The 21,576-nt window shown below is 50.6% G+C and overlaps 1 protein-coding gene across 12 annotated transcripts in view; it reads right to left on the minus strand.

Moving 5' to 3' along the window:
- AP1B1 (adaptor related protein complex 1 subunit beta 1) overlaps positions 1 to 21,576 on the minus strand; it is a 60,941-nt gene that overhangs the window by 21,123 nt on the left and 18,242 nt on the right. For 5 of the 12 annotated variants that reach the window (XM_016938918.3, XM_054675659.2, XM_063807650.1 and 2 more), the window contains 10 exons: positions 18,251 to 18,314; positions 14,043 to 14,148; positions 10,849 to 10,984; positions 9,751 to 9,996; positions 7,437 to 7,627; positions 5,661 to 5,882; positions 2,717 to 2,837; positions 2,182 to 2,277; positions 1,046 to 1,161; positions 229 to 394 (listed from right to left, as the gene is read on the minus strand). In XM_016938918.3, the coding sequence (XP_016794407.1) occupies positions 229 to 394; positions 1,046 to 1,161; positions 2,182 to 2,277; positions 2,717 to 2,837; positions 5,661 to 5,882; positions 7,437 to 7,627; positions 9,751 to 9,996; positions 10,849 to 10,984; positions 14,043 to 14,148; positions 18,251 to 18,287 (1,437 nt within the window). In that variant the 5' untranslated portion in view covers positions 18,288 to 18,314. Of the gene's footprint in view, positions 1 to 228; positions 395 to 1,045; positions 1,162 to 2,181; positions 2,278 to 2,716; positions 2,838 to 5,660; positions 5,883 to 7,436; positions 7,628 to 9,750; positions 9,997 to 10,848; positions 10,985 to 14,042; positions 14,149 to 18,250; positions 18,315 to 20,409; positions 20,444 to 21,576 lie in introns of those variants that run through there. The other 7 variants (XM_063807655.1, XM_063807654.1, XM_063807652.1 and 4 more) reach the window with 3 other exon arrangements.

The raw sequence follows: 21,576 nt of genomic DNA on the forward strand, positions 1-21,576 counted from the left end.
AACTTTTGCCTGCCTTCCACGCACACCACCACAGACTCTCATGTGTCCCCGACTCGACTGTACTGCAGTGAGGAGGAAAAGGGGCGGTGTCCATTACACGCACATCACTCATCTGTCTGTCAGGGCTGTTTACGAGGTAATAGGAAGGGAGGGTTTCATGGCAGTATGGGCCACAGCGGGGCTGAGCTGCCAGTCATGACTCACACCCTGGCCAGCTCGCTGGCTCACCTGTGTGCTCTCGTCATGGAAGCCCTCGAGGAAGCTCTCCAGCAGCTCATCTGCGTTGTCGATCCGTTCCGCGTACTCGCCCACAATCCAGATCATGGCAGCCCGGGCCTCAGGCTCATCCAGGGAGTCCAGATTCTCACACAGTGTGGCAATCACACTCTCATACCTGGGAGACCAGGGCACAGTTGGTATGGGAGCCCTCAAGGAGAACGGGAAACCCAGGGAAGCCAGACAGGGGCCAGGAGGGAAGGGGACCTGCCTCCTAAGACCCCAAGGTGGCAGGTAAAGGGGATCTGAGTTTTGTTTTTTTTTTTGAGATGGAGTTTCACTCTGTTGCCCAGGCTGGTGTGCAGTGGTGTGATCTCACCTCACTGCAACCTCCACCTCCCTGGTTCAAGCAATGCCCCTGCCTCAGCCTCCCAAGTAGCTGGGATTACAGGGACATGCCACCACATCCAGCTAATTTTTTTGTATTTTTAGTAGAAACATGGTTTCACTATGTTGGCTAGACTAGTCTTGAACTCCTGATCTCAGGCAATCCACCCGCCTCGGCCTCCCAAAGCGCTGGGATTACAGGCATGAGCCACCACACCTGGCCTGGGGATCTGAGTTTCATCTGTCACACGTTAGCCCTTATTTTGGCCTGGGGAGCAGAGGAGGGGCAGTGTGGACGAAATAAAAAACAAAGGGTTTCTTTTGAGAATGCCGCTTGTGGCCAAGAAGTAAGGAAGAGGAGATTCCTCCTTCCTTTTCCGCCCCGCCATCCCTGTCCCCAGGCAGAGCTAGATGCCCTCTCCCTAGGAGGGCGGGCACGCACTTGTTGGGGTACTTGCGGAAGATGTCCTTGATGACCACGATGGCCTCCTGGACCACATAGTTGACCTTGGTCTGGATAAGGTCAAGCAGCGTGCTCACACAGCGCTCCGCAGATTGCTGCATGGGAAGAGAAGAGTGTGGGCGAGGTCCCCGCACCCCATTTCCAGTAGAGCCTCTGATGTCCACGCCTCGGCCAAGGGCTGCAAATCACTTCTGGCACACCTTCCTCATCACAGTGGGAAAACAGGAGAACCCTCTCCCCAGGTAACGGGAGAGAACCAGTACCAAATCATGGCCCTAGGATGGTGGGGACATGGGGAATGAGACTGAGGAGAAGCCAGAGGAAGAGTTCCTAAGAGCCAGGAGGGTCCTTGGAGCTCCTCTAAGTCAGGACCTGAGGGCAAGGTGACTACGCTGCAGTCCAACCCCACCTCTCTTTTTACTTGTTTCAGAAAGGGGGCTCCTATGTCCAAAAACACTCACAGAACCTCTGACTGCTTCTGCCTTTACTTCCACACACTGCTCTCACGGCCTGCTCTGAAGGAGATTTCTCAGGACGGCATCATAGGCTCCAGGGTGAGCACGCCTCAAGGGGATAGGTCGGGGGCGACCACCTATCCTAGGACACTGTAGCCACCAGTGGACCCATTTAAGGAGAATCTGGCTTAGTGGTCAAGGAACATCTCCACAGACAGAGAAAGGACGGGGATAAAATGCCAGGACACAGGAGTCTAGAGTGGCCCTGGGACGCTGGGACACAGAGGCACGTGGGCAGCTGAATGATGACAATATTTGCCAAGAAGTGTTCAACAGGCAGGGCCCTTACCCCAGAGCTCTGTGAAGTGAATGCTAAGTCCATTAACTTGTGGCTGCCCCAGCATCTTAACAAATGCTGCAGGAGAACCATGATTATGATGGGTTAATTTGATCGGCAGCAACTCGAAGGCCTAAAGGATACTATAGAGTGAGAAGGAATCCCACCAGATCTGCACAATGCTTGCCATGGGGGCTCCAGTGATGAGCCTCAGGCCTTCCCAGACCACAAGCAAGCTGGCAGATTCTGCTTGAATCAGACTGGTTTCCCGGTTTCAGCCCCCTTTCCCTTCTCCAGCCAAGGACAGAGTCCCAGAGCCTCACCTCCACCTTGATGGCGCAGCGGCCAATAGCACGCACAGCCTTCCGTACAAAGTCCACATCCACTTCTGTTGCGTACTCTTTCAGCTCTGCCAACACCTGTGGCCCAAACAGAAAAGATGGGGCTGGGGGGACCTGATGGGGCAATCTGCTGGAACACTCCTGGGCAGTGAATATACACAGACTCCCTAGGAGAATGGGATTCTGCCTCCTGCTCCAGGTGGAAGGCCCAAGGGAGAGAGCTGGCAGGTGCCTGAAAAGGAAAGAAGGCCTGGACAACCTTGTTTGGGGTTGATTTAGCTAACATATCCAACACCACGTTGTAAGGGATGACAGGTGATAACATGGAGAAACATTCTTTAGTAATAAAAACATCAGTTCTTTTACTTGCTTACGAAGCCCCATGTCCCATGCTAAACACTCTTCATGAGATAAACCGTTAATGGTGAGACTGGTCACCTGGGCCAGAGCCTACAGTCTGGTGGTGGTGGAATGGTCCCACACTGAGCCCGTGTCCTGACCATCACACGCGGCTGACCTGGGCGATGTTGGCCTGAGAGGCCAGGCGGATCATGATGTCCAGCTTCTCCAGCTTCACGTAGATAGGGTCGTTGTACTTCACGAAGAACACCTTCATCTCATGCTTCAGGATCTCAGGCCTGGTGGTGGGGCAGGATGCCCAGAGAGCAAAAAACAAGGCTTAAGCCCTGTGAGAAAATGCCCTCCACATTTGCTGGGACATTTCTGGGGTCTGAGGTGGAGCCTGATGTCTGTGAAGGCAGAGTCACTGCCATGGCTGCAAGCTCCTGGGTAGAGGGCCCAGCAACCGGCCTGAGCAAGGCTGTGACTGCTCCTGTGTGCCTGAGCACGTCGCCGGAAGGGAGACGGAGCGCAGTGAGAGACGGCTCACTCACTCTCCAGAGGCAGCAGGCCCCATGGGACGGGCTTGGGAATCAGACATATCTCAGTCCCAGTCCCAGCCTGTGACCTCAGGCCTGTTTCCTCACCCATGAAATGGGAATGACGCTGTACAGAAACATGTTACTACTGCAGGTCTGGGACTGCTAGCCTCAGAAGGCCTGGCACGTGGCAACTTGGATTTTGAAGTGTTCTCACTGTTCCCTAAATGATAAAGGTATTTAACTGTGCCTAGACCATTTGTACAAAGAATACAGTTTATGCTGAACACATGCTTCCCTACTGGGAATATGGAATTTGTGTAGGTGCCCCCAATAACAAACTTGGGTGCCGAGTCTCAAATAGGCTTTCCTGGGCAGAAACATTACATACATGTTGCTGCATTTTGTTGGGGGAGGAGTGTGCTCTGTATGACTCCCCATGGGAAGGAGGAGGTACAAGGAAGCCTCTCATGGAACCCTCCAGACTCCACCTGTGTCCTTCTCCCCTATGACCCAGCCGGGCAGCCCTGCTCTGCTGCTGATAGATCTTTGCTGTGGGTATAGCTATATGCTGAGTCCTGGCTGGGCACAGCAGCTCACGCCTGTCATCCCAGCACTTTGGGAGGCTGGGGCAGGAGGATTGCTTGAGCCCAGGAGTTCAAGATGAGCCTCGGCAACAGAGTGAGACCCTGTCTCAAAAAATATATATATTTAAAAAATATATGCTGAGTCCTGTGAGTACTGCTAGTGAATCCTGAGCGTGAGGGTGGTCTTGGGACCCCAACACGGACACTGACCTAATCGGCCTGCTGTGAGAGTGAGATGAGAAGCATCCAGCATGATCGATGCCTGCCTCAGAGAAGGCACCGCTAGGCAGGAGCTGTCACTAGCTGAGCCCTTTCACATGTGTCATTGTTCCTCCCTCAAAGGCAACATCCTTCTGCCTTCCGCGAGTATCACCCACCACATTTTTCCTGAACAAGGAAACTTCAGAGAGGGTGAGAGGCTGGTACTAGGTCACATGGCTAATGTCAGTAAAGACGAGAGTGGGGCGAGAATCCTCTGCCTCTGACTCCTACTCCTATGCCCTTCCAGAACAGAGAGGAGGAAGGAAAAGATACGAGGACAGATGGTGAGGAAGGGAGAAGACAGGACAGAGAGAAAGGAGAAAACTGGGTACTCTGTGCTGCTGTGCACACTGCAGGGAGGTCCTGGCCAAGCAAGGAGCCTTTGTCGTGCCCCATGGGAGAGGCAAGACCCCGAGCTGGGTAGCAGGAAGATATTTCTGCGATTAGGACTTGGCAAAAGCTGCCCAGCCACATCTCAGGACCAGGGCAGGGCATGTCTCAGTGACGTGGACAAATTCTTAAGAGATTTACCATGTTAAATATAGCACAGGGAATCCTGCATGCTGATCTGCTCTACTAGTCACTACGCCGCATTAAATCCGTGACCCAAGGGCACTGGCGTATAAAGACCCACACTGCAACCAGGAAGCCCTAGTTTCATCCCTTGGTTTAGGAACTCAGAAGGCTTTCCCATATTTACCTCCCTAATAACCCAATTCGACCAATATCTCTGGGTCCCCCGGGAGAGTACTAAGACCCAGACTGAAGCTACAACCAGGAGGATGTGCTGTCTTCCAAGAGAAAATGACTAATGAGGCCCCAGTTCTCTGTGTAGCCCCACTCCCAGCCACAGGGCCTGCTGTAACATACGAATGATCAATGGTTGCTACTGTCAAGTCCCCACGAATGATCAATGGTTGCTACTGTCAAGTCCCCACTGCTGACTGAGCCATTTGACCAAAAGCTGTGAGGAGAACTCAAGGTCAATCCCCCTCCCCAGAGCTGCAGGGCTCTGCCACTCAGAGCCACTTCAGAGGAAGAAGGGGATCATGCCATGAACCCCTCCGATCCAGCACTGCTCAATGGTTTTTCTGCTCTCGCCTACCCACCACTACCATACCACGTGCCCTGGGAGCAGCAGCTCACTGCTCAGCAATTCTCATGGGAGGGAAGTGGGCGGCACAGCATTTGGAGTGAGTCCGATGTACCCCTCCCCCAGACCTCAAGGTTCCAACCTCAGAGAGTTTGACTAGAGCTACAGACTCTGTCCCCCGAAGAAATGCACACAGATACACAAAACCTGACAGCCCATTTCAGGACAGCTCGTGGACTATGAAGACAATATCTAGTTTAATCACCAAGCTAGTCTTTACATAGCCTGCTTCCTAGTTAGGTTAAGCCAGGGCTTCTCAACCTCAGCACTGCTGACATTTCGGGCTGGACAGTTACTGTGAGGGGCTATTCTGTGCACTGTAGGATGCTGACCAGCACTCCTAGCCTCTGCCCACTAGAAGCCGGTAGCATGCCCCCCTCAGCTGTGAAAACCAAAGTATCTCCAGACACCACCAAATATCCCTCAGGGGGGCAAAGCTGCCACTTTGGTTAAGCTATTCTGGGTTAAGCTATTTGAGACTTCCTGCATGGTGACAGGTCAGTTTCCTTTGAGAGCCCCCATTCCCAGCAGAAGAGGCTCCCCGAGGGGTACGCATGGACGTGTGTGTGGTGACCTCAGTACCTTTTCTGCACGATGAGATTGATGTTGCGCAGGGCCACATACTGCAGCTCTGGCTCGGCTGACAGCAGTGTGACCAGGGGTGGGGCCAGCTTCTTGAGCAGTGTGCCGTAGTAGTCCAAGTCCTTAGACAACATCTCCATGAACTTCATCAGCACCTTCACAGCAGAGAGCACCACAGCGGAGTTGGCATGGGAGAGCCTGGGGGTGACCCGCTCACAGATGCTGGGGTCCGTCCATTCCAATGGGGCAAACAGGAAAGACAAGGGGAAACATTCTGTTTTTAGTTACCAAAATAGCATGTCCAGGCCAGGCGTGATAGTTCACGCCTGTAATCCCAGCACTTTGGGAGGCTGAGGTGGGTGGATCACTTGAGGTCAGGAGTTTGAGACAAGGCTGGCCAACATGGTAAAACTTTGTCTCTACCAAAAAATATAAAAATTAGCTGGGCATGGTGGTAAGCACCTGTAGTCCCAGGTACTCGGGAGGCTGAGACACGAGAATCGCTTGAACCCAGGAGGTGGAGGTTACAGTGAGCCGAGATCGCGCCATTGCACTCCAGCCTGGGCAACAGAGTGAGACCCTGCCTCGAAAAAAAAAAAAAAAATAGCATGTTCAGCCTGGGCGAAATCATGAGACCCTTCTCTACTAAAAATAATTTTACACATTAGCTGAGTATGGTGGTGCATGCCTGTAGTCCCAGCTACTTGGGAGGCTGACGCAGGAGGACTGCTTTGAGCCCAGGAGTTTGAGGCTGCAGTGAGCTGTGACTGTGACACTGCACTCTGGCCTGGGCAACAGAGCGAGACCCTGTCATAAACAAACAAACAAACAAACATGTTTTTTGTAGGAGAAAGATCTAAATCTTGGTTCTGCTGCCTGATAACCCCCAGCAGGTTCAAATCACTGAGCCTCAGTTTCTTCATTTATAGAATCAAGATGATGATGCCTACTTCACAGGGTTGCTAGGGGCTTAACTGACACAACGCATGTAAAGAACAAGGCTGGGTGAGGCTGAGATGGGTGGATTGCTTGATCCCAGGAGTTTGAGACCAGTCTGGGCAACATGGAGAAAACCTGTCTCTATAAAAAATATAAAAATCAGCTGCTCATGTTGGCATGCAGATGTCTGTAGTCCCAGCTATCTGGGAGAATTGATTGAGCCCTGCAGGTTGGGGCTGCAGCTCCAGCCTGCAGAACAGAGACCCTGCCAAAAAAAAAAAAAAAAGAACAAGCACAGTACTGGCATGTAGTACATACTGTATAGATGGCAACTCCTCACTTCCTCCGACTTGGAGGGTATCTTGTTGGTTAAGACCATGAGTCAGGTGAGCCCCAGCCAGGGGACCTGCACTATTCCCTCCACCTCTCTAAGCTGGAGCTCCCTCATCTGGAAAGTGGGGGATGATGATGAAAGTTGCATTAAAGACTCTAAAGTGTGGAAAGCACCCGGCAGAGCCCCAGACACCCAGTGAGAATTCAATGAGCAGTGGCTCTGGCGCTACCCACCTATTGAACTCAAAAGAGGTGCCCTGGGCTTCTGCGCGCTCCAAGGCCAGGCCATGCGTGTGCCCATAGCTGCCCAAGGCAACTCTCCTGTCTACCTGGCTCTGGAGAGGTGGGAAGCAGGCAGGCCTCCCTTTAGGTGTGTCTGAGGGTGGGTTATGGGGCAAAGCACTAGAAAGGGGCCCACTAAGGCCCAAGGCCCAGTGCCTGGTTGGAGCCCCTGAGGACCAGGGTCCTCAAGCTGGGCTGGCAAGCAATGGGCAGCCCGCTCACCTCTGGGCCTCGCGGTCGTCCTTGGGCATATAGTTGGCGAGGCAGTCCAGGATGAAGATCTGGCCCCACTCGGTGCACTCATTGAGGGCTGTCAGCAGCTTGTTGATGGACTGTGGGTTCAGATCGAGCAGGTTGCTGCTGGGGTGAGACTCGGCAATTTCTGAGAGCGCTGCCACTGCATTGGCCACCACCTGGTTGAGAGGGTGGGAGGGGCAGAGGCTGGGGGTGCTGCTCACAGGCCAGGGGGCAGTGCGTTAATGATGCTGGCTGGTCAGAGGTCAAATATCCTGAAAGGAATATGACCCAATGGGCAGGGTCTGCAGCTGCAACGAGACCCACTCCAAGCACTCACCCTGCTTACTCCTCTGCAAACTGGAACAAAACAAGTGTGCCCGCCATTTAGAAAAACAAGAAAGACCTAGCTCCAAGTGCTTAGCCACAGAAAGCATTCCCAGCTTCCTAACACAGCAGCGCCTGTCTACCAGCAACAGCAGCTCACTTCAATGCTTGTCAGCTGTGCTTCTCAGAGCTAGGGGATTCCTGCAGAGCTCCTCGAGGCTACTGGGAGTGGATGGGGGCTTGCCAGGTGAAGCTCCAGGCCCTCAATCCATTTCCACTAGAAAGGTGTTTTTTTTTTGTTTTTTGTTTTTTTTTTTTGAGATGGAGTTGTGCTCTGTCGCCCAGGTTGCAGTGCAGTGGTGTGATCTCAGCTCACTGCAACCTCCACCTCTTGGGTTCAAGTGATTCTCATGCCTCAGCCTCCCGAGTAGCTGGGACTGATTACAGGCATGCACCACCACACTCAGCTGATTTTTGTATTTTTAGTAGAGATGGGGTTTCGCCATGTTGGCCAGGCTAGTCTCAGACTCCTGACCTCAGGTGATCCTCCCACCTCAACCTCCCAAAGTGCTAGGATTACAGGCGTGAGCCACTGCACATAGCCTGTTTTTGTTGTTTTTGAGATTGAGTCTCACTGTGTTGCCCAGTCTGGAGTGCAGTGGTGCAATCTTGGCTTACTGCAACCTCTGCCTCCCGGGCTCAAGCAATCCTCCTGCCTCAGCCTCCCAGGTAGCTGAGATTACAGGCACGCACCACCATGCCCAGCTAATTTTTATATTTTTAGTAGAGACAGGGTTTCACTATGTTGGCCAGGCTGGTCTTGAATTCCTGACCTCAGGTGATCCACCCGCCTCAGCCTCCCAAAGTGCTGGGATTACAGGCATGTAATCCTGTATGAGCCACTGCGCGTGGCCTCAGGCAGCTGTTTTTTTTTGATTTTTTTTTTTTTTTTTTTGAGACGGAGTCTAGCTCTGTCGCCAGGCTGGAGTATAGTGGCGCAGTCTTAGCTCACTGCAACCTCCGACTCCCTGGGTACAAGTGATTCTCCTGCTTCAACCTCCTGAGTAGCTGGGATTACAGGCACATGCCACCACACCCGGCTAATTTTTGTGTTTTGAGTAGAGATGGGGTTTCACCATGTTGGCCAGGATGGTCTCAATCTCCTGACCTCGTAATCCACCCACCTCAGCCTCCCAAAGTGCTGGGATTACAGGCGTGAGCCACTGCACCCGGCCCAGGCAGCTGTTTTTAAGGGTGTTCTGCATTGTTTCCAACTTTTCTCTGTGAACCATCCAGTGCTCCAGTACCCATCCCTGTACTGGCCGCTCAGTACTGTGTATGGCAGTTGCTCAGTGTTTCTGCTCAGAGTGGGGAATGGCTGGGTTTGTGCATTCATTTTAAACAGGCCCTGCCAAACTGCCCTCCAAACTGCTGCCACCATTGTGGGTAAGGGGACTGTGGAGTTCCACATCCAGCTACATCCTGATGTCCTGTCTTCCAGGCTATGCTACTTCAAGGGTGACCCTCTACAACCCAGCAAAGATGGGGGAAGGGAAAAGCACCACACATGCAGCATATTGGCTTGGTGAGAAGACAGCAACAATAACAGTGACTAGAAGGGGAAGGAGGGCACTAGTATTGATGGTGCACCGTTACCAGGCCATCCCAGGCACGTCACCTTCACAGCACTCCTGCCAGCCATGTAGAATGAGATCCATCTCACTGATGAAGAAAAGAGAGCCTAGGCAGCTTGCCCCAGGTTGCGCAGCTAGTCAGAGGGTGAGGAGAAGGGAATCCAGGTCTAGCTCCCTCCAGAGAGGGTGCCTGAACCACCAAAAGGCACAAGAACAACTGGCACCCCTAGCCAGGCTCCGACTTCTAGGTACTCAGGACTGCCTGGTGAAGAGTCAAGCCAATGTCTTCCCAAGCAACCCAGGAGGTGGTGGAGGTGGCACGGTGGGTGGCAGTGGCTTACCATGGGGTTAGAGTCGGAGATGAGGTCTTTAAGGGTGTCCAGGAAGCCCTGGTCCTCCACCAGCTGGGCGTTGATGTCGTGGAGCTTGGCCACGCACACAGCTGCTGTCTTGCGCACATATGGATCCTCGTCCTTCAGGCACTTCCGGAGTGGCTCGCACAGGTACTCTGTGATCTTGTCAACGCGGATGCAGCCCATGGTCCGCACTGCCAGGGCTCGGATGAGGGGGTTGGGGTCCTCACAGTCCTGGGGGAAACCAGCCATCGGCCAGGGCAGGGGTGGGATGAGCCATCTGTGGCTTCATATTCTCCCTGGCCTGCAGCTCTGAGCCCTGCTAGGCTGAGCGACATCAGATGGCTGCTGTGGATCTTCACCAACTACAGCCAACAGCAGCAAAAGTAAATGCTATATAACCAGCACCCATGCCAGCTCTGCACACCGTCTCCTCTGATCCTCACAGTAGAAATACAATACAGGTCCCATTTTATAGATGATGAAACTGAGGCTCTCAGAAAGGCTAGGAGCTCATCTGAAGCCACAGAGCAGAGCCGTGATTCAAACCCACATCCACCTAGCATCACAGCCCTCGGTCTTTCCACTGGGCCACAGAAGCCTCATTTCCCCATATCCGAGCACGGACAGGACTCAGGGGAGCTAAGGTTCTAAAGGTATACAAATTCAGAGGTACTGAACATTAGGAGAAAATAAAATTAAAATATAGGTGCACAGAGCTGACAATTTAATCTGAAGGACAGAAAATGGAGAAAGCAGCAGTCTGTAAGGGGAACAGAGAAGCTCTCGGGCACCTGCTGATTCCTGCCCTGGCAAAGCATGCAGGGCAGGGTCCAATCAGGGCAGTGACAGGATCAACAGGCCTGGCAGGACCTCACACAGGATGAGTTACGCAGGGTCCTTAGCATCTGATTTTCTGGAGAGTGGGAGCCCTCTGCTGGAGGAAGAGGCCTGCAGGCTGGGCGGGCGCGGGCAGTCTGAAGGTCTGGACTCCATCCAGTGCCACAGGGCCCCGCCCCAAAGAGACTGAGGGGAGACAGAGCCTTAAGCACCCAATGTCCCCACGCCCACCAAGCGTCTGCTCACCTTCACAAAGGTGTTGACGGCCATAATGGCCATGTCAGGCTGACTCTTGGCGTAATTCATCAAGTAGAGGTATACCAGCTTCTTCAGCTCCAGGTTGTCCGTCTGCATGCAGTTGACGACATCGGGGAAGAGGGCACTGGAAGGTCAAAATGGTGTCAGCATGGGAAAGGCTGAACAAAGGAAGAGGAAGATTTTCAGGCTGCTAACTAGGGGGTGAGAGGACAGTGTGTAGGAGAGAAAGGAGAGACACACTGGACTTCCTGGTAAAAGGGAGGGTTTCAGGTCTGCTGTTAACAATCAACACCTATTGATAGAAAGGGAATCCCAAAGGGTAATTTTAAAAGCAGGGAAGTCCTTGATTCTTTTCACATAGTTCAAACATGAGTTCTGGAGCCCATCAAACCCACCACTGCCTCTTGCTACCTATATGACATTGGAGAAATTCCTTTGTCACCTGCCCCCTCGCCCTGAGTCTCAATTTCCTAACTTCCAAGAAAGACGCAACAGAAACTCACTTCACAGGGCCTTTATGATAACTGAATGAGACAACATACTTAGGTATCTGGTCCTTGATATCTGGGAGATGCTGAGTAAATGAAAATGATCCTTTCTCCCTCTCTGATACTTAATGTGGCCCCTTACATTAGGCTGCTGGTTCTGGAGGGTCGCAGGGAAGCAGGATGGCTCATGCTGCTTTCTCCACAAGCTCTGGCACCCAGTAAGAACCAGCACAGCATTCATGGAGCACACACCATACACCAGGCTTGGTGCTAAGAGCTTTACATGCTTGATCGCATTTAACTGCCCTTAGAAGTCAGGGGATGATCCCCATTTCACAGAATACTGAGGTTCATAAATGTCAAATAACCTGCCTGGAGGAGCCAGGTCTGAGAACAAGGTCCGTGCTCATGACCACTGGGTGGAACCCTTCTCAACATGGTACCAGTGGTCCCAGAGTCACAGGCCTTCTTAAGATGTGAAATTTGGTTAGAGATCAATTTTCTATCTCTGAAATCATCATATCCCCTCTCAATTCTTATGTATTTACAGTCAAGGACGTGTCAACATAGAGACTTAGGAGGTCAAAGTGAACTTCCTGATCCCCAACAGGCACGAGTCCTGCCAAAGCCAAAATGTATGTGTCACCTTGGAAGATGATGCACCAGGAAGAATGGGGAGGAGGGAGGAGGAAAAACTGCTGATGAGGCCGACTCGCTCTTTGGGGCTTATCATATCAGCAAAGCCAGCTCTTTTGAGATGGAAGAACAAAGATGTTTCTCCTCTGTGAGGAGGTGACAGTGGTGTGCTGGGTGAAGGAGAGCAGCTTTGTCCTGGAAGGAATCTGACTTGGAAGGAGGCCCAGTTGTCCAGCAGGTACCTGTTTCCTTTCTGCTCTGGCTTCCAAAGGGCTCTCTGCAGAGCCCCTTCCCAGAGCTGCTGGCAGGAGGTCCTTTGCTTGGGGGGTGATCCATGGGGACGTCTGGAGCAGTGGGAGCCTATCTTGGGACCTGGATGGGAGCTGCTCCACCTCAGCACCCGGGTTATGAGGCACAGGGCTGGGCACCACAAGGGCATGGGTGAAAGCGGCCTGGATTTGGATTTCAGAAGAACTGGGCTTGAGTCCTAGTTCTGCCATAAACCATGTGACTCTTAGGCAGTCACTTTATGTTTTTATTTCTTTGGCAGTAAAACTGTCATTACCTACAATATGGGAATTGTAAGGAACTACTGAGAAAACAAATCTCAAAATGTTCTGTGCAGACTCTCAAATACTGTGCAAATATCAAGCTGTTTCAAAATCCAGTCTCTGCCTTTGAGATTTTACAATCTGGTGAGCAGGTAAACACAAGTACACATAACAAGAGAACAGTTTCCATTTAGAGCTGGGTGATGGGAACAGACAGCAAATGCTTTGAGTTTGAGGTAGTGGGCTGGGGTGATCAGGGAAGGAAACACAGGGAAGGCAGACCTTGAATGTTTTTTTTTTTGAGACGGAGTCTTGCTCTGTTGCCCAGGCTGGAGTGCAGTGGCGTGATCTTGGCTCACTGCAGCCTCTGCCTCCCAGGTTCCAGCAATTCTCTGCCTCAGCCTCCCAAGTAGCTGGGATTACAGGTGCCCACCACCACGCTTGGCTAATTTTTGTATTTTTAGTAGAGACGGGGTTTCACCATGTTGGCCAGGCTGGTCTTGAACTCCTGACCTCGTGATCCACCCGCCTCGGCCTCCCAAAGTGCTAGGATTACAGGTGTGAGCCACCGCATCTGGCCTCGAATGGGTTTTTAAAGATGGGAAGACAAGCTGGGTCACTGGGCGCTCCCACAGGGGAAGCATGAGCCAAGGTGCAGCAGCCACTCTACACACAACCGGCTTTAGCCATCAGGTGCGACAGAGGCTGCACACCGGTGACAAATTAGAGAAATCCAATCTGCACGTGTGTTTTACTTGCACCACACAGTGTTTGTTTAATATCATCTGGCCACTTAAGACAGGGAGATTTAAAATGAAAAATTCAGATTTCCCATTCTTCTTCGTCTTCTTTTTTTTTTTTTTTTTTTCTGAGACTGAGTCTCGCTCTGTCACCTGGGCTGGACTGCAGTGGCACAATCTCAGCTGAATGCACCCTCTGTCTCCCAGGTTCAAGCAATTCTCCTGCCTCAGCCTCCCGAGTAGCTGAGATTACAGGCATGCGCCACCATGCCCGGCTAATTTTTGTATTTTTAGTAGAGACAGGATATCACCATATTGGCCAGGCTGGTGTCGAACTCCTGACCTCGAGATCCGCCCGCCTGGGCCTCCCCAAGTGCTAGGATTACAGGCGTGAGCCACCGCGCCTGGCCCAGATTTCCCATTCTTTTTAAAAACCAGAAGACCTGGGCACACTGGGTCCTCTTCCCCAGCCAGTACTGATCCTCTGGAGTTTCTGAGAGGGTTCATGCCACACCCACTCCATCGCCTGCTGCCTTTCCCACCTACTCCAGTTAACTCACTCCATCACCACCTGACCTGTCAGTGTCTGGGCTCGTGATTCCTGTGTAAACAAAACCTTCTATTGGGAAGAAAGTTTTATGAAGGGAGCTGTATGAGGGGAGACATGGGTCCCTAGACACCCTAAAGGAGAGACTGAAGTGGACCCAAGCTATAAACCCTCCCCTGTCAGCCAGCTTCTAGCTGCCACCAGGCCTACTCCTGCACACCTGACATCTTTGCCCACGGTCATCGATGCAATCACTTTCTTCACTGCCTCCTTCTTCTTCTCCTTCTTGTCACTGTTGAGCTCTGCCTTCAGCTCGAAGATCTCCCCTAAGGAAAGGAGGCAAGCATGAGTGATCCCTCCCTACCCTGGCAGGGGACAATTCCCAGTATCTAACTTCCAAAAGAACCAGAGGGAGGCACGTAAGACATCCTATGCTGTTGGCTGAGGGAAGCTTCAGGCGCCTGGCCTCAGGTGGGCCAGGCAACAGTGAGGGATGACTGTTAGGACAGGAATTAACAAGATGGAAACTTGTAGGCCGGGTGCAGTCGCTCATACCTGTAATCCCAGCACTTTAAAATGCTGAGGATTGGCCAGCACAGTGGCTCATGCCTGTAATCCCAGCACTTTGGGAGTCCGAGGCAGGCGGATCACGAGGTCAGAAGATCAAGACCATCCTGGCCAACATAGTGAAACCTTGTCTCTATTAAAATACAAAAAATTAGCCGGGCATAGTGGCGCGTGCCTGTAATCCCAGCTACTCGGGAGGCTGAGGCAGGGGAATTGCTTGAATCCGGGAGGTGGAGGTTGCAGTGAGGCAAGATGGCGCCACTGCACTCCAGCCTGGCAACAGAGCCAAGACTCCATCTCAAAAAAAAAAAAAAAAAAAAGAGGCTGAGGATTACTTGAGCTCAGGAGTTTGAGATCAGCCTGGGTAACATAGTGAGACCTCGTTTCTACAAAATAATTTTTTTTAATTAGCCGGATGTGGTGGCATGTGCCTGTTGTGCCAGCTACTCTGGAGGCTGAGGCTGAAGAATCGTTTGAGCCCAGAGATCGAGGTTGCCGTGAGCCATGACACCACTACACTCCAGCCTGGGGGACACAAAGTGAGATCCTGTCTCCAAAAAAAAAAAGTTTAGAGGCCACTCTGGATTGAAGCAACAGGAACCATGGAAGCTACAAAGGTTCTGAGGAAGACAAAAGCATCAAAAACATGATGGCAGGCTCTGCTCAGCCAGGGAGCTAAAAACCCAGTGGAAGGCAAAGCTGTCCTCAGCTACCCTCACTCAACAAAAGACCCTTAAAAGGCTCAGTGCAATAGAACCTGAGTACTTAAGGCTTGCGGGGTGAGAGCAGGATTTGTGGATTCCCACATGGAGGCTTTTCCTGTTTTCCTCAAACCTCTAATTAAAACAGCTTGTTCAGGGTTTCACTTCCTGAGACACAAGTGGTTGGTTGCTCAGCTCTGAAAACAGGAATTCAGCTGCTCCATGAGAGCTCAAGCACGAAATCAACTGTTCTGAAGAACTTCATGACATGAAAAAAACAAATGAGGAAGCAGGGTTGTCTGGCCCTGCCATGGACAGATAGTCAGGACCCTGATAACAGGTTAGGAGGGCAGATGTCATTTCCTGACCCCTTCTCTTTTATTTTTTATTTTTCTGAGACAGAGTCTTGCTCTGTCACCCATGCTGGAGTGCAGTGGCCCCATCTCAGCTCACTGCAACTTCTGCCTCCTGGGTTCCAGCAATTCTCCTGCCTCAGCATACCGGGTAGCTGGGACTACAGGCGTGCGCCATCACACCCAGCTAATTTTTGTATTTTTAGTATAGACGGGGTTTCACCATGTTGGTCAGGCTGGTCTTGAACTGATCTCGTGATCCGCCCGCCTTGGTCTCCCAAAGAACTGGGATTACAGGCATGAGCCACCACGCCCGGCCATTTTTTTTTTTTTTTTGAGACATAGTCTCACTCTGTCACCCAGGCTGGAGTGCAGCGGTGCGATCTCGGCTCACCGCAACTTCCGCCTCCCGGGTTCAAGCAATTCTGCTGCCTCAGCCTCCCAAATAGCTGGAACTATAGGCGGGCACCATCAAACCCTCCTAATTTTTGTATTTTTAATAGAGACGGGGTTTCACCATGTTGGCCCGGCTGGTCTCGAACTCCTGACCTCAGGTGATCCACCTGCCTCAGCCTCCCAAAGTGTTGAGACTACAGGCCTGAGCCACCATGCCCGGCCCCTCTAAGCCCTTCTCTAAGCCTAGTCCCATACTAACTTGTTCCCACACATTTTCTTATTTCATCTTCACAACTCTGCATTTCCCTCCGTTTTGCAAATGGAGGCTGTGAGAGGCTCAGTAATGTAGAGCCAATGCTGGTAGGGGGCCGGGCTGAAACTGAAAACCAGGTCTGCTAGCTCCAAAGCCCATGCTCTCAATCCCTATGCTTGGGCCTACCCAAGATACCCACTTTGCTTTCCTAAACCTGTTTCCTTGTCTCTTTGACTGGAGCATTGAACCCAGGCATGTCTGTCCACACATCTCTCTTCCCAAAAGAAATCCACTAAAAAACCAGACCCCCAAAATAAAAAAAATAGCTGGGCATGGTGGCATGTGCCTGTAGTCCCAGCTACTTGGGAGAATGGCTTGAACCCAGGAGGCTGCAGTGAGCAGAGATCTTCCCATTGCACTCCAGCCTGGGTGACAGAGACTCTGTCTCAAAACAAACAAACAAACAACAAAACCCACCCCTGGGACTCCAATACACTCAGCACTACGTTCACCCTGTGGCTCACCAGGCTCCACAAGACTGATCCCTGTGTACCTCTCCAATTGCTTTCTCTTTTTTCAATTAGTTGCCCAGGCTAGACTCGAACTCCTGGGCTCAAGCAAGTAATCCTCCCACCCAAGCCACCACCTGGGGCGCCACTGTGCCTGGCTCTAACCTCTTCTTGTATCACCCTCCTCGGTAGCTCATGCCCACTACCTTCCTTTCCCCAAATGTGTCACAGGCACAGCACTCACTCCTTCCCCTTCCTATCCCCCATTGATCTGGCCAGCTCCACCCAGAGCTCTCCCACAGTCCCCCCTGGACCCACTACACTTCAGTGTGGTTACTACTCTACCCACTGTCTTCCCTGCTCAACCTTGAGCAACACCAGGTCAGAGGCTCTGTTTCTCTTCCACTGCACATGGTAGGTTCTCAGTAAAAACCAGCTAGACCAATACATGAAATGCCTGATGAGGGGCAGACTTCGGGTCCTGGATCAGCTGATCCAACAACAGACTCTTTTCATCTGGTCCGCAGGCATGTGTCAGTATCACTTGGAAGGAAGGAGGGAGGAAGGAAGGGCTGGCCAGAAAGATGCTTACAGGGTTAAAGCACATTTGTCAGCCACGACGACATCCTCCATTTCCTTAAAAGCAGAAACAACCAAAATACCCAATGATATAAGCCTAGCTTAGCAAATTTCAGTGTAGCTACTCAATAGACTTAATAGTGAGTCATTAGAATTGTTGGGAAATGTTTATGATATCAAAACGTCAAATGAAAAACAGGATTAAAACGATGAAAATACATGCCTGACCGGCCACGGTGGCTCATGCCTGTAATCCCAGCACTTTGGGAGGCTGAGGGGGCGGATCACCTGAGGTCAGGAGTTTCAGACCAGCCTGACCAACATGGAGAAACCCCGTCTCTACCAAAAATACAAAATTAGCCGGGCATGGTGGTGTAATCCCAGCTACTTGGGAGGCTGAGGCAGGAGTATCACTTAAACCTGGAAAGCGGAGGTTGTGGTGAGCTGAGATCAGCACCATTGCACTCCAGCCTGGGCAACAAGAGCGAAACTCCGTCTCAAAAAAACAAGAAAGAAAAATTAGCTGGGCATAGCAGCGGGCGCATGTAATCCCAGCAATTCCGGAGGCTGAGGCAGGAGAATAACTTCAACTCGGGAGGCGGAGGTTGCAATGAGCCAAGATCGCACCACTGCACTCCAGCCTGGGTGACATGAGTGAAACTCCGTCTCAAAAAAAAAGAAAAACACGTGCCCTTGGATAAGGACACACAGATACGTGGATGGACACACACACACACACACACACAACTGCTGTGGGGGTGTTGATAGGATTCTGTGTTTTCTTTCCCCTGGAAAAAAACATAATTATTTTAAGCCATGGGAAATAAAAGGGCACTTTTTTTCCCCACACTTGGAGCTAATATTCTTCCCTTTCTGAGCTCTAAAAGGAGTGGTCAATTTCTTATATCATCAACAGTTCAATTTTCTAGATCTACCACAAGCTCTAGGCCATTCCTGCCACATGTTTCCAGGCCTTCATTCCCACCCCTACTCCCTACCGCCACAGGAGGAAAACAGAAGGGACAGGAAGAGAAAGCATAGGACAAGGCCCATTATTAAACAAGTAATACCTTTCTTGGTCGTGGTGAAATATTTTGAGTCAGTCATTTTGGTCCCTTATCTGTAGCCAGGCTTCTGCAAGAGAGAGAAGAGAGGGGTGACTTTCAGTTATGCTCCATCCCATCTTCAGTTATGGTGCAGAGGGAGGAGAAGGATCCAGAACACATGTGGTACAGGAAAACAGCTGCTTATCTATTTCCTGGAGAAACGAACTTTAGATCATGGCAGATTAGATTTTGAAAAGTAATTCTGAGGAATCTATCAACTTTTTTTTTTTTTTTTTTCTTCAGAGATGGGATCTCACCATGTTGCCCAGGCTGGTCTCAAACTCCTGGGCTCAGCCAATCCTCCTGCCTCGGCCTCCCAAAGTGCTGGGATTACAGGCGTGAGCCACCACACCTGATCCCATCAAATTTTTGAATGTGCCTCTTCTAGAAATCTTTCCCACAAAAATATCTGCACAAGGATGGATGGGCTTACAGCAGCCCCTTTGTGGGACCCACTTTGCTCAGCACTGTCCTAAATGCTTGGCACACATTAACTCATTAGAAGCCTCATCACAGCATCATCAAGGCACGATATTACCCTATACAGTCAAATGAGATTAGAAAATACCAAGCTTAAAAGGCTAGGGAGACTTCTTCTCCCCACAACTTTTCTAAGCTGCTAAAATAGTAACATGCCTGATTCATCTCTGGAAAGGGCTAGAATCTGTACTCTACAGCAGTTCCCAAATCTACCTGGCCAGTTTTCTTAAAGGCTCTCTCAGGACATCTCCTAGCGCAAAGCTCACAGCGTGAAGTACTATTGTAGACAATAGGGGCTGGGCACCACAGCTCATGCCTGTAATCCCAGCACTTTGGGAGGCTGAGGCGGGTGGATCACCTGAGGTCAGGAGTTTGAAACCAGCCTGGCCAACATGGTAAAAACCATCTCTACTAAAAATACAAAAAATTAGCCAGGCGTGGTAGTGTGTGCCTGTAATCTCAGTTACTTGGGAGGGTGAGGCAGGAGAATCACTGGAACCCAAGAGACTGAGGCTGCAGTAAGCTGAGACCACACCACTGCACTCCAGCCTGGGAGACAGAGCAAGACTCTGTCTCAGAAAAAAAAAAAAGACAATAGGACAAAGAAAGTACTGAAGCTCCGCCATTCATTTAACAAAAATCATTTAACAAAAATTTACTGAGCATCTCCTATGTACCTCAGTAGTTCTTCTGGGCAACAGATGAAAGAAAAGAAGTTACACAGGAACCAAGATACCCTAGATACATTTATTAAGAATCTATCATTTACCGAGCCCCTATTAAAGGCAGGGGCTTCGCCCACATTATCTCACTTAATCTTGTCAATAATGTAACTGCTTTGAATCCCATTTTACAAATGATGAAACGGACTCAGGGATGTTACATGACTTGCCCAAGGTCAAATGGCTTGTAAGTGGCTGGGCTGGGAGACCATCTCAGGCCTACCTGAGCTTAGTTCCTATGCTCTATTGAAGGAATTCTGTTTCCCCCTTCTGACAAGGAGGACAGTTCCCTGATAGTGGCTAAAGGATTCAGTCAAAAAAAAAAAAAAAAAAATTGAGGCCAGACGCAGTGGTGCACACCTGTAGTCCCATCTACTTGGGAGGCTGAGTGGCACAAGAAGCACTTGAACCCAGGAGGCAGAAGTTGCAGTGAGCTGAGACTGTGCCACAGCACTCCAGTGTGGTGACAGAGCAAGACTCTGTCTCCCCGCCCCACCCCCGCAAAAAAAAAAAAAACACATTGAGACTTTCAAGTACAGCCTTCCAATCCTACCTGCAGTTTTATGTGGTATAGAAAACCACACAACTCCAAAAAATAGACATTTGAATGGAGAAAACCCACTTCACTTTATCTCTTTTGTTGCGTCTATCGAAGGGACTCAAACAAATAACCCACCAATATCTCCTTTCAAGTCATTACTATACGGGGGCAAGATGAAAGTTACCAGTGCAACAGATGTGAGGGATCAGGAGTCATTTCACAGCCTCTGGAAACCAAGCCAACACAGCACCTCCTCTCCAGCCCAATTGGATTTTTCCAAATTAAGCTTGTATTTATGGCAGGATGGCACTGAGCAAGCCTCCCAACCGAGAGACACCCATAGATTTTGTTTCAGTAATCACTGGGAAACAAATACGTACTGTCTTGGGGTCACCTTAAATCCTTTGTGGATCCTGTAGGAATAAAGGAATAAAGGCTTCACTGACAAAACAGTACAAAAAAAGGCACAATTCTACTTCCCTTTTGCTTTGCAAAGTTGAAAAGGAAGGATGGCACTTTTCTATGGGAGCTGCAGGAAAGAGCAGAAGAGCCCACTGCGTCTGATGTTGCAAGTCCCACAGTGGGGACTCTAAACTTGCTGGTCCTCCCAGCATGAGTCATGGCTGTAGACAGACCCACAAAGGAAGGCCCCGCATGCGCCAGGCTCACAGCTCCCGTTCGCCCTCCTCTTTCATGCCTGGCCCAGGCCCGGCACATAGCAAGTATTCAATTGATAGTTGTTGAAAGAAATGAAAAGGGGCCACTGAAAATCCCAGGGAGCCTCAGCCTGCTCTCTGGCAGCCCTGTTACGTAACTAGTTAGCATTTGTTTCCAACAGGAATTTACTGACATTAAAAACGATTTTTGTTTTTTTTTGTTTTTTTTTTTTTTTTGCACACACATAAAGCCATTTTCTCAAAGAAACCTCACCGACCTAGGGGTTCTTTGGGGACCTCTGAAAATGGGCAGGTAAATCAGATAATGGGATTTCTGTCTTACAATAAAGATCTGCATGGTTCCAGAAGTCACAGACTTGAGAGTGTAACTGCCAAAAGTATCCAAAATAATAGGATAATATCATTTCTCAAGGTTGAGTGTAAGAGGGATAACTGAAGACAAAAGGGGCTAAAACTCACAGGCCACAAAGAAACACAGAAAGTAACACAGAAACCACTCCAACATTAAATCTAAAAAGAAACAAAAGTGGCCGGGCATGGTGGCTCATGCCTGTAATCCTAGCACTTTGGGAGGCTGAGGTGGGCAGATTGCCTGAGCTCAGGAGTTTGAGACCAGCCTGGGCAACATGGTGAAACCCCGTCCCTACTAAAATACAAAAAATTAGCTGGGCGTGGTGGCATGTGCCTGTAGTCCCAGCTACTCGGGAGGCTGAGGCAGGAGAATTGCTTGAACTCAGGAGGTGGAGACTGCAGTGAGCTGAGATCGTGCCACTGCACTCCAGCCCGAGCGACAGAGTGAGACTCAGTCTCAAAAAAAAAAAAAAAAAAAAAAAAAAGAAAGAAAGAAAGAAAGAAAAGTGAATAAAACAA

Source organism: Pan troglodytes, chromosome 23 (assembly GCF_028858775.2).
Source record: "Pan troglodytes isolate AG18354 chromosome 23, NHGRI_mPanTro3-v2.0_pri, whole genome shotgun sequence".
NCBI lineage: Eukaryota > Metazoa > Chordata > Mammalia > Primates > Hominidae > Pan > Pan troglodytes.